The sequence below is a fragment of the Acanthochromis polyacanthus genome, chromosome 3 (genome assembly GCF_021347895.1).
Source record: "Acanthochromis polyacanthus isolate Apoly-LR-REF ecotype Palm Island chromosome 3, KAUST_Apoly_ChrSc, whole genome shotgun sequence".
Taxonomy (NCBI): domain Eukaryota; kingdom Metazoa; phylum Chordata; class Actinopteri; family Pomacentridae; genus Acanthochromis; species Acanthochromis polyacanthus.
The window spans coordinates 14,157,608-14,170,601 of NC_067115.1; the positions used below are offsets into that span (position 1 = coordinate 14,157,608).

At 40.7% G+C, this 12,994-nt stretch overlaps 1 protein-coding gene across 1 annotated transcript; it reads right to left on the minus strand.

Moving 5' to 3' along the window:
* Positions 1-3,238: 3,238 nt before the first annotated feature.
* LOC110959192 (keratin, type I cytoskeletal 19-like) lies at positions 3,239-6,313 on the minus strand. Its single transcript, XM_022205974.2, has 8 exons — positions 5,774-6,313; positions 5,423-5,505; positions 5,164-5,320; positions 4,866-5,027; positions 4,578-4,703; positions 3,733-3,953; positions 3,620-3,633; positions 3,239-3,513 (listed from the first exon to the last, which is right to left on the minus strand). The coding sequence occupies exons 1-8, from the start codon at positions 6,212-6,214 to the stop codon at positions 3,470-3,472; spliced, it is 1,248 nt and encodes a 415-aa protein (XP_022061666.2). The 5' UTR covers positions 6,215-6,313; the 3' UTR covers positions 3,239-3,469.
* Positions 6,314-12,994: the final 6,681 nt, after the last annotated feature.

Consider the following 12,994-nt stretch of genomic DNA (forward strand, 5'->3'; position numbering starts at 1 on the left):
CTTTAAAGCTGTACTGTGGTACATTTCTAATCAGTTCATCAAGGACCCAAGGACATTTAATGTTGATTCTAAAGTGTTTCAGATGAGCGGTCCACATATTTGGGGTGCTATCTTTAGTGACTGTCAGCTGTCCTACTATCTGCTTTACTGTCGAAGTGGGCGACAAATAAAAGTCAACTTTCCAATTGATTATTTAGCATTGGCTGACTCAGTTAGCATAAGCTCTAATCTTCAAGATCACGTCTGGCATTTGTGCTTACCACTAAAAAGTCTCATGTCTTTGGCAGTTACTGTGAAGGCCATGTTTAAATATGCAAATTAGATTTGTTGTAAACTTCTGGTGAACATCTGACTCACTTTGCGGAAAAGTTAGTCAGTTAGTTTTTTGTGCAGGTTTGCCACAAATTCACCTTTTATGCATTGTAAAAAGTTTTTAAATGTATCTTTTTTAACAATTTACTGTAGTTTTAAAGACATTTCCTTTTTGGTTAAAATGCAAAAAAAAAAAGTCCCCAAAAAGTATTTTAATTCTTCACTGTAAAAAAAATGAACCAAAAGTACAAATAATGTCCATATTAGAATTCAGTGTTTTTCAAGATGACAATTCAATCTGTTACAACATTTAACCATAAAAATACACAATTACTGTAGTTAAATCAGCAAAATATCTCTTTTTTTTTTTTACAAATATTTATCATTATTGTTGTTATTTGAAAGAAAAATTCTGTACATTTAAAAAAAAGTCCCACAAAAAACTGTTAATTTACCTGTTGACTTTAAAAGACATAAAATAACAGGCCACAATTGTAGGTAAGCTCCAAATCTAAAATCAGTATTTTTTACCAATTAAAGTTCACTATTTGACAATGTGTGACCCTGAAATTACACAGTCTCACTGTATTTAAATCTGCTGCAAACATCATTCTTTTACAGATGTGTACTGTTCTTTTCCCAATTTTCACCGTTTTGAAGATTGTAATGTTCCACCTTATTTTACGTACTTGTTCTGGCACCCTTACTAACAGATTTTCACTACGTGTTCATATAATTGGTTGCTAGTACATTTAATGTAACATTTAATGAGCTATGACCACTTTATGCATCTAGAGTGTCAAAGGAGGGCTGGAGCCTATCTCAGCTGATTCTTGGGCCTGTTATCAGTTTTCCAGATCAATGGTGTGGAATCACTGCTGAAGGTTTAAAACCCCAATCAGATGTGCATTTGCTGACTCACCACATTCTTTCTGTAACAAATAACTTCCATCACTCACTCATGCTGCAAACTGCTGTCAGTCTGTTCCAAACAGACACGCTTGGAATTGGCACTGCACCAGAAATATGAAAAGCTGACCTTTAGGGTGATTAAAATGACGCCTTCCCATTTAGACTTAATCCGGCTAGCTGTTTCCCTCTACCTCTTTATGCTAAGCTAAGCTAACCTCCTGGTGGCTGAAGTATCAAATTTAAAATGTTCTTCTTAAACTTAGTGCCATTTTTTGGGATCCCAAATCATTCAAAATTTTTGCAAATGCTACAAATCATTACTTTCAACCTGTTCAGTATTCAGCACTATTCATTCCAAAGATCAATATGCTCTGATGCACTTAGTGTATTCTCTATTATATGAGGTTATATATTCATGAGGATTTGCTATTATAACACTGTTGTGCATATTAGAAGAGTTTCGCACACAATCTCAGTACAGAGGCTGTACAGATTATAAATATTCTGTGCTATTTTATTGGGGCATAAAGACAAAAATGGCTTGGACTTGACAGAAAGTGATGAAACAAAAGCAAAATAGCACATTTTACACATAGGGCTGTCATGATATTGGATTTTTACTACACGATAATTCATAGTAATTACCCCAATGTCTATAGAAAATTTCAACTATAATAATATTGGTATCAGTCAAATTCATCTTTAGCTTTGTATTTTGTGTTTTCTGTCTCTCGTTAAATGAATTACACACAAATGATGAGTTACCATAACTGCACTGCATAACTGTACAGATAGTTACTGCCAATGTATCATTTACAATTTTAGTATTTGTGTATTATTACCAGGATATCAGTATTTCATTTTGTAAATACCATGATCATTGTCAGTAATAATATGCCACAGCATGCCTGCAGGAAAAGGACAAAAAAATATCAGTCACAAATGTTCAGTCATGGCTTTGCACAGTTTCCTGCTGACAGGTCTGCTGGGTTCAACACTAAACTGGAGAAAAAGGCCTGCCGCTGGTGCAACGTCTTTTATGACCTCTGCTTTGGATTTTCATATCAAATTACAAGCATAACTGTGAGAGCTTTGTCATGAACTATCAGCACCGAGGAGACGCTGATGTGCAACAAAATGAGTCCAAATATGGGTGAGTGAAGCTCCTTAGAGACGGTTGGAAATTGCAGTTTGATCCTCTCTGTAATCTTCCTCTCTTCGCTAGCAAACATTACACCATCATTTGAGAATTATGACCTCTTCACAGGATTTCACTGTAATTTCAGAGGCTCTGAGTGCTGACCTGTGCAGGGTGCAATGGTTCCAAGGCTACTCTCTCTCCCTCTGTGCTCAACAAAGCACAGCACATAAGCACAACAGTCCTGTCTCTTTCACACAACATATACAGTAAGTCACCCCACCTTTAATGATGCTTTTGCATAACAGCTCATTGGTCATTTGCTATCATCAAAGTTCACAAAGCTGCATCCTTGATAGCACCAACCTCCACAATGACTCCCTTTGTTCACTGTTTGCACTCATTCAGTGTTTCTGACTTGAGCAGAGTGTGTGTTCCTGTTTCTAGGTGACAGCAATTACTCAAACTTCATGTAATGCTGTTGAAAAGCCTCCAGGGCAAAGATTAGTCAACCATATGGGTGTGTCTTGTTTGAAAAACCTCTCTGGGCAAACCCTGGGGTCATTCCTTTTATTTGCACTTCTTTTCCAGAGTTTTCCTTGTTCTGTTTGGGTTTTGAGAGTCTCAGTTTCAACAGAGCTTTTAGAGCCGGGCCTTTCCTCCACATACTCAGGCTTTCCACTCTGGAGCTGTTAACCATTGTTCAGCCTTTCCTGACTACGATCCTGTTGCATAACACAGACTTCCACCCTGTATCCCTCCTCCCAAAATTTAATAGTTGCCATGGCAACTGTATAAACAGAGCGATGTTATGGAAAAATGTAGAAGCTCAGTTTTTTTCTGAAGGACCAGTAAAGTGACAAAACAACACAGCTGTTATATTCACCAGCAGATTTATTTTTCAGACAGGTCACACAAACACACACAGTGCAAAGAGAATTTCTCCCGCAAATTTGAAAAATACTGTTTCATGAACTTTAACACGGGTTTAGTTTTTAATACATTTTCAGTACAGGTTTTACTCATCTCGTGTAACAGCTTTTATTATTTGGAGTGTGTGTGTGCGTGTGTGCGTCTGAGAACAGCTTGTCCTGCCAGCTGGACTTTCTAGCTGCGCACAGTGGTGGTGGTGATTGTGGTCTTTGAGCCCCCTGTTGAAAAGGCAGAGAAAAAAAATTAGGGCAGCAGTACTTCAGGCTTTTATTACACGACTTTACTGTTGCTTTGTAATGTAGCGTTAAAATGTACTTCACTTACCGGTGCCAATTGGTCTAAAGGGGAGAGAAAAGGAGAGAGAAACAGTGAGTTTCTTATAAAAATGGTTGCTGTATGATGGGAATGGTTTCATAAATCCAGGCTTGAGTGTCTACCTGGACTCCTCTGTTTCCAGCAGGCTCCTGTAGGTTGCGATCTCCTGCTCCAGCCTGGTCTTGATGTCCAGCAGCATCTTATATTCTTGGCCCTGCTGCTCGATGCTGGCGCGCACGTTGGATAGCTCTGCCTCCAGCATGTTGATTGTGCTCTGGTAACCGGCCAGCATGGCGCTGTAACGGGCCTCGGTCTCTGCTATCGTGTTCTCCAGTGCACTTTTCTGTTGTAGAGAGAATTCATGCGCGTAAATTAAGACACATATACATCGCAGTTCATACCTGCAAACCAGTGTGCTGCAATTATTCTTTTAAGACACTTCTCAAGATTTAAAGTTTGTACCCGCCGGCCACTCCCTATATTCAGTAAGTCAGACACAAAAGCTTGGCTGTGTTTGTACAGATCCCTTTATGAGGGAATAAAAGGCAGATACATAAGGTGTTTTTCTGCTTTTACATGCGTAGTTTTGCATAGAGTGTTGACTGACTGACTCCAGCTGGGCACAGATAACCCACAGGAGCATGACTTTTTAGCCGTCCAGCTCAGCATTCCTTCAGCTTTCTTCCAGCACTTTTATGTCTCCCAGAATTTGAACAGATGTCTCTGAAATGTTTTCCCTGAGCAGGGACCCCTCCCTCGCGTCTCCACTGCTCCCATCTTTCTTATCTCCCCTCTCCCTCCCTTAATTCTTGCCATAAAGCCTCCCTTCTACTCTCTACCCTCTATCACTGTCTCCACTTCTCCCTGACAGAATGGGGATCCAGGAATTTTGCTCATATAAGGCAAGATCAGTGAGATGTGAACAGATGGTTTTGGGTTTCAAGGTTTTCTTTTTCTTTTTTCTCACCATGCTGAGCTGAGACTGCAGCTCGATCTCCAGGCCTTGCAGTGTGCGCCGCAGGTCACTGATCTCTGTCTTGGACGTCTGGATTGTTTCTGTGCTGATGGCCACTTCTTTGGTCAGGGTTGCCGTCTGGAGCGAGAAATAAAGACACGGTTAGACGTCTTGGTGAATGCTTGTCTCGGTTTCACATAGGATTCTATTTAATTACAGGCTATGCTGCTGAGGGAGTGAACCCGGTCATTTGCAGCATGTGAGAATATGATGCCTTTGTTTATGAGAAAATCCTTTTACCTTGTCATTAAACCAAGCCTCCTGGTCGCGACGGTGTTTTTCGGTGATGGTCTCATACTGGGCGCGGATGTCCTCCAGTACTTTGTTCAGATCTTGCTGAGGTGCAGCATCCACCTCCACGTTGACTGTGCCGGTAAGCTGAGAGCGCAGTGCTGCCAGCTCCTAAACCGGGGGAAAAGAAGTCAAGCATTAAGATCTGTTTGCAGAGTTTTAAGAAGCTTTACAGGTGTGATGAGTCATTGTCCTGCTTTCATAGCTCGGATAGATATCGTATTAATAGAGGATGTGAATCAATCACCTCTGCGTGGTTCTTCTTAAGGTAGGCCAGCTCATCCTGCAGGCTTTCGATCTGCATCTCCAGGTCGGCCTTTGTCAGGGTGGTCTGGTCAAGCAGGCGGCGGAGGTTGGCAATGTCGGCCTCAACTGACTGGCGCATCATCAGCTCATGCTCGAATCTGATTAGTTGAAGAGGAGAGAACGCAAATATGAGACCATCACCCTTCTCATTTGGCCTTACATGCATCTAGATCTACAGGAGTTTGACAATTGGTGCTCACTTGGTTTTGAAGTCATCAGCAGCCAGTTTGGAGTTGTCAATCTGGAGCAGGATGTTGGCGTTGTTGATGGTGGCGTTATGGATCTGAAGAAAGCAACAATAGCAGAGTTTGTCTTAATCACACAGTTCACTGCCCAGTTGCCAAAGTTGCATACTAATATATCTTCTCTACTGCATCTGATTAGACGACATTATTCTTAAGTATCCATCAAAACACCAAGGATTCAGTAGTGCCACAGATCACGCAGTCTCTTGTCATGTCTGTAGTCCTACATTTTAAAAGCCCTCCCTTGATAATCATTGACAGCACAGCAAATATTTGACTTGTCTAGTGTTTCAGCTCACACTATACCTTGTCCTTCAGGTCGTTGATGATGGCCCAGAAATGGCTGTAGTCCCTCTCAGCTGCAGGCCCCTTCTGCTCGTAGTACTCTCTGATCTGCTTCTCCAGCTTGGCGTTGGCCGCCTCCAGAGAACGGACTTTCTCCAGGTAGGAGGCCAGACGGTCGTTCAGGTTCTGCATGGTGGCCTTCTCGTTCAGGTGCAGAGAGCTCTGATCAGTGGCGAGGGACAGGTCGAAGCCCCTGCCATAGCTGCTTCCAAAGTCAGCTCCAGCTCCATAGCCTCCGAATCCAGAGGAGACTGAGTGTACTGAAGTGGCTGATATGCGGGGGCCTCCCCTGACGTTGTATGCATACAAGCTGTGAGCCTTCTGGGGAGCAGCGCTGGAGGTGAAGCTGCGGCTCTGCCTGGTGATAGGACTGCTGGAGGTGATGCTCTGGCTGTAATACATCTTAGCTGACTGTTTGCTGGTCAAGAGAATACACGAGGAGAGAGGACCGTTACACAGCTGTACACTCTGGCAGGACTGTGGAGTTTGATAGAGCAAGGCAGGCTGTTGATATAGTGCTGGATCTGGGGCGGGCCTGGCCTGACTGGGAGGAGGAGGGAGGCGGAGAGGGAAGGAGGGAGGTTTCCTTCACAGTTCAGCCGTGGGCTTGGCAGAACCTACATTTGTTTTCCTTTAAGGACCAGGGTTCAATTTCTTTCCAGTCCTGTGAGGACACCGTTGTGGAATGTGTGCGTCTGTGGGTGAGGATTGTGTGGGGATGTCGCGCAGAGTGTGTGTTTGTGCATCCATCTGCATTCATGAGTCGTGTAAGCTTCCGTTAATACCTGCATGTATAGATGTGATCACACCCATCACTTGGTGTCTCAGTGCAAATGGAAAAGGCGTTGACTTATTGTTTTACTGTCCCACCATAAGTCAACACTGACATGAAGCACTTTACAAAGAATATCTTTCATCACAGAGAGAAATTACTCACGATGGTAAGATCAAGCAGAGATAATCTTAGTGAAACATTTGATCCCACAGAGTTTAACCTGAATTTCATTTTCCAGACAAACTGCTACGATTGCAAAATAATCACTTGTAGAAGCAGTGAGAGTAGATTATACACAGTTTTAGAGGCAGCAGGGGATAATAAGTAACTTATTCTAAACTACTTAATTCACAACCTTTGGCATTTAATTAATTTTATCTGATTGTAGGCAATCAGATAAAGCAAACAGCATTGTTTCTCCATATTTTAAGTCAAGGGAGCTCGTCAGCGCTCCCATTGTTCACCATATCTCACACAACATCCCCCCTCAGTCTTGTATCCTGTGTGTGTGTGTGTGTGTGTGTGTGTGTGTGTGTGTGTGTGTGTGTGTGTGTGTGTGTGTGTGTGTGTGTGTGTGTGTGTGTGTGTGTGTGTGAGAGAGAGAGAGAGAGAGTGAGTGAGTGCAGTGTTCACTTTGTTGCTTTTGGCCTGGCCTGTGGATGACACAGAGCAGTTAATGTGTTCATACATGTGTCCTAATTTGTGGGAGGTTGGGTGTGCACACAAGTGTATTTCTGTGTGCGTGTGTGCGTCGTCCTTATCTCAGCGTTGAGTTCTGTCCAGCTTCGGTGCTCTTGAAGTGAAACATCTGGTGTCAGCTGGGGGTGGGGGGTGGGGGTGGGGGGGTGGGGGGTGGGGGGTGGGGGGGCGGGGCAGTCACACGGGGTCACCTCACAGTCAGAGGGAAGAAGTGAATCATGTTTCTTCTGTACTGTGAGTATGAGCAGCACTCTATGCTTACAGCATTAGATAATCTGCAGAAAAATTACAGATACTTGTGGACAAAGGGTTATTTCTGGAATACATCAAACACAGTTAAATCTCAAAGGTCTTTTCAGTCTTCAGAACTAGTAGCCAATTTTTCCTTTCTTTACAGCGGCAGCAGGTAGAAATCTGGAAAATGCAACACAAAAGCACTGTAGCTCTCCATTCTCTGTACTAAGCCCCTCCTACAACATGAACACATGCACACAAAAATGCAAACTGTTATGCTATAAGGCACCATTCACTTATGGTTTACCACAAAATCCTGCTCTCCTGAGTGACAGTCCCATGTTTATCAAACTGAATTACATCATTTTTCTACTGTGGACTTTCTTTCTCTTCATGTCTCTCACCTGATCAGAGTGAAAAGCCCTGTGACTGGCTAAAATCTCTCGTTACTGTTTTCGAAAATGTGTACAGGGATACTTTAAAAAGTTATCCACCTCACCAGAAAACATCACAGAAGAAAGAATGTCAGAAGTCAGACGGTGCAGGTCGGGTAAGTCAGGTTCATGGGGCTACAGTTCAAAGCCACATTTGGCTGCTTCTGCCACTCAATGGAGAGAAACATTGTCCTAAAGCAACAACAGCCAGCTCAAAGCTTTCTTCTAATTTTTTCTTTAATTGTTCCATACATCTGAGTGTTTGTGGGCAGTAATAGAAGACTTTATTATGCAGTTAATGGAGTTACGGTCCACGTTATCGGGTGAGACGGAGAACTTTTGTGCCAGCCTCAACATTGGAATCACAAAATATACTGAAAACAAAGATTACACAGGGTGTATATGTAAACAAAAGTCTTCAAGGATGATCACACACAATGTGGTGACGCAGCTCATGACAGGAGGTCAGAATAAGCGATAATCGAATTTCAAGGAGACATATGACAGATGTTAGGCAGGAAGAAGAATTTCATTTAAGCTGATGTTTTCTGTGAGAACTTCAGTTGTTCTCGAGTTCCGCTCGAAGTGGACTGAAGAACACAGACTCTGCTCCATTTTTCCTTTTTTATGATTATTTTGTGTTGTAGTGATTCAGGGTGTGTGGTGCTCAGAATAGAAATTCACCACAAAGGGCTGGAGTTTCTTCAGTCTGTAAAATGGAGCCAAGTGGAGGTGCAGAAGTCTAGTTTCTTCTGAGACTTCTGGGATTACAATGTCATGAAAAGTCAGTCTAAATTTTTTGCCCAGTGATGCCAAAAAACAAATGCTATCCATCCCGTCCATAAATCTACTGGTGCTTTATGAAATAATGACCAGAAACCACCCTCAATTCAGTTACACCTCAGTGTTTTAGGCAACCAGAAACTTTTAGATGTAAAATAGATTTTTTTGGCAGCTTTCTTTTAGCGGCATGTGAAGTCTAATCAACATTAAAGAGAAATGTAGTTAAACAGAAGTAATATAACTAAGCTAATAATAACTAATAATATAGCTACACTCTACTGTTTTTCTTTTTTAACAACTTTATAATGTTTTAATTGTGCTTTGAATGTAAACATTGGCAAAGAACCTTTAAACTACATTTGAAAAACAGAGGGAGGCCTTACTTTAGGGCACGAGCTGACAATGATGATTAGATAATGAGTTGAGTCTGGGCACTGATACGAAGGGAAACGAAGGTGAAGATCACACGACCGACAATGACAACAAAGATAACAGTGGTACTCGCAGGCTAGTCTGTAAGCATGTGAATAGAAAATGTTCCACACAGATACAATGCTCTTTCACTTTAGCTACACTCTGAAAAGCGCTTTAAAAAGTGTTTCTCATTCACACACATACACACACTGGAGACGACAGAGTTTCCACGCAACAGGCTCACCTGCCATCAACTTTACTTTTAGTGTCCTCCCCCAAAAGACTTCTGCTGAACACTATTGGCTACACAACAGTGTTCAGCAATATACTTGTTACAAGTAGTTCTCAAATTGCAGATCTGGATTCCTCAGGAAGGTTTCGAGACCTTGAGGGATGATTTCCAGATATCAAAAATTCCCAAAATGTGAGTTTGCACGTGAAAGCAACAGTGTAACAGTCTGCTGCTTGGCACAAACACACAGACAGCAGTTGTGAGTCTGTTGCTCCTACAGTGTATTCTAGTTTACACAGGGAGATCATGTTGTCTGGTGTTTTCAACTATGAGTCTGCGTTAAAATTACCATACGATAACATAATGGTTTTTTAGGCTGATATGTTCGTTACTGTTTTTGGGTAATTTTGTGTTTGGACACGCCTATTAGTATGTGTTGTGCACCACATTTAACATTTATATGTTTGAACTGCCTGCTGGAATAGTCGGATTGTAAATACGTAGCAACATTATTTTGGAGATTTAAGGGGCTAAAAACTTTGAGAAATCCTTCTATATACAATGTTACTGAAGGTTATTTCGATATCGGTATCTGCTCCGTGACCAAAACTCAATGAAGTAAATAGCTGCTGAACAAACCCGTGAATTAAAGAATCTGAGGAAAAACTGTCCTAATGTTCAACACAGAAACTGAAAAGGTACTTAGATGAAGCAGATCCCTAAATTTTATCTTCATATATTGACCAGAAGTTATGATGTATTATATTGGATGTTTATATTGAATATTAAATGGAACCAAGGCCATTTTCTGGAGGGAGGTTTGGGTTGGCAAAAGTCTTCAGTTTGTTGCTCAAAGGGCTATGTAGTCATTGTTTACCTCATAGTTTCCCAAAACTAAGTGGACAGGTTTCCAGGTGACTTCATCAGCGACATGTACACACAGGTGGCTGTAGAGCATCACCCAAAATGACTAAGAGCGAGAAGTGGCTGAAGGACTTTAAACTATGTGTGCCAAAAAGAAAAAGTCCTTGTAAGAAAAGTGCAAAATCTATCATTTTAGTTAGCGCGATGTGGTCAGAACTTTAGATTTTATGAAAACAAATAGCTCCACCCTAAAACTGCACTAGTAAAATCAGAGCTATTTTAGTTTGATGTGAAGACAGCTGACTCTGCTACTGTGTGTTCACTGCAGCTTAATAAAACGTGAGTTAATCAGTAACAGCAGGTACAGAAGAAGCAGGCTGATGCCTCTGAATAAAACACATACGCTGTTAGATGTGATAGAAAAAAAACATGAACACATGTCCGGAGTCATGATCCTGTGCGGCTGATCAGTAAGACTTAATAAACCCTAAACTGACACAGTTTGACAGGAGTGAAGCTGAAAGTCTCTAATGGCTAAAACATTTCTAAAAAGGCCAACGGTGGAAACTAGTTTGAGTAAATTACCAATTTCATGTCAGTATTGGAATTTCACCATCATCATGAAGCTTCTGGAGCACTTTGGTCACAGCTAAACCAACTGCTGCAGTAGCTGCATGTTCATATACAGGAAGCCTCTGTGCCAGAAAGCACATATGATGTCATAATGTAAGCAATGTTTTACCATCCTATATAATGTTACCTATTACCTCAGTATAATTGCCAGCATTACTTTTTACTGTTCTCTTCTCGTCTTATTTTAGCTTTTTATGTAGGTATTGTACTTATATCTTATTGCTTTTCTATTTTTCGGCACTGCATGTCTTATTTTATAGCATTTAGTTTTTTCCAATCAGCATCTGACATAAGAATTTCTTTCAGAGTGCTGAACTTTCATTCTATCTTATCTTGGCTTATCAAATTCCTTTAGGTGGCTACAATACCCAAAATGTGGCGCTGCAACTTCTGTCAAATTGATTCCTTGCTTTAGTATTCTTGTTTGCTGCAGCATTGCACATATATTTAGCACAGAGTTTAAGGCCAAAATGTTCAAACCATGGTTCCCAGGTGGTTCTGGACTTGACTGGTGATAAAAATATGACTACTTTATTTGTGCAGCCCTTAATTGCTCTCAACACGTACAGTCTCAGCGGGCCTGTCAGAACCCACATTATGAAAACAGTGATTGAAAAATGACTCCTCTAAACTAAGATCCTAACAGAAGAAACTCCCACCAGGAGCTCAGAGGGGAAAAGCACACAAAAGTCAGGGAGGTGCTACAAGATGTCATTCATGAGTGGGAAAAGAGTGCAAGGTCGAAGTGACATATGCTGTCCAACACAGAAGAAGTTGCTAAGTTGGGTTCACAACCTGCTGTGCAAAGAGATTCCTCACAGTTCTGTAAGAAAAGCTTTGCTTTTCTAAGGCTTCCTCGCTTTCTAACTGAGTCAATGTGAATCAAAGTTGGCACAGGTCCTGGGAAACAGGCAGGTACGGACAAATTCCTTTCAGACACAGATCATTGTTTGACATTGTGTTAAAGCACAGCAGATGAGCTCATGTCTACTTGGGCTGGTCACTGCAGATGGGCGGTTTCACTAAAAACCGATATGACTCACACTCATGGCTGACTGTAATATTCTATGTAGGACACGAGCATGCCACTTTTTTCCTTTTTCATCTGTTTCATTTGAAGAATCAATGCAGCCATTTTCAGCGTAATTACTGTGGTGAATGAGTGAAGCGTGCAATGACCGAGTCTCCTCATGAGAACCTCAGATTTGGGAAATTTTAGTGTGTAGCTCTGCAGGATTGAAAGCTATAATACTGAAGGTTTACTGAAAACAAACAGGAGAGGGGACTTAGCAAACCATAAAAAATCACATGTTCTTTCATAGATGCACTCTGAAAAGTATCTCAAGAAATGTATTTCCACGAAATGTATGATTTTTTTTTAAAAGTCTAATTTTGTGATTTAGATAAACATTTTAAGTTACAAACAATGTTTCTGATGGGTTGCATTGACATAATGGTGTTGGGAATTCACTCAACTTAATGCTGTATGTAATTTAAATTGAAAAATTTGCATTTGTTGATTTAAAGCTAAATTCAAGTTAAGGTAACTTCATAAAATTGGCTTGATAACTGCATTTTTCTTCACTTTGTGTTCAGAATTTCCCCTCTAATATCTCATTAATACAAAATAACTTTTGATTGTAGACATTATTCCAATGTAGGGTCATTCCACCTCAATTCACCAAATTAAAAAAACAAATTAAAACATATATTTATTAGCAGATTTGAGTTGGTAAAACTTGATTTTCCTTTTAGCCCAGTAGCAATATTATATAACTAAAAGTTGGCACCACTATTTGAAATGGTTTCACCATCATACCAGCTCATTGATTGTCCTAATATTGGCCATAAATGCAAAAAAAAAAAAAAAAAAAAATTTAAATCATTATTTTCTCTTAAACTACACCTCTGACTGGCACCGTACCCATTTGTACATATTAATGAGTCTACAAAATTGCAAGAATTTAGTTACGTCAAGTCTCAAATTGTGGCACTTTAAACATTGCTATACTGACAAAGCATGAAGTTATTTTTTTCCCTCTTGAAGAATTCATAACTTAAGGACTAATGTTACATATGAACCCAGATTTTACACATCATCAATTAAACCAGTA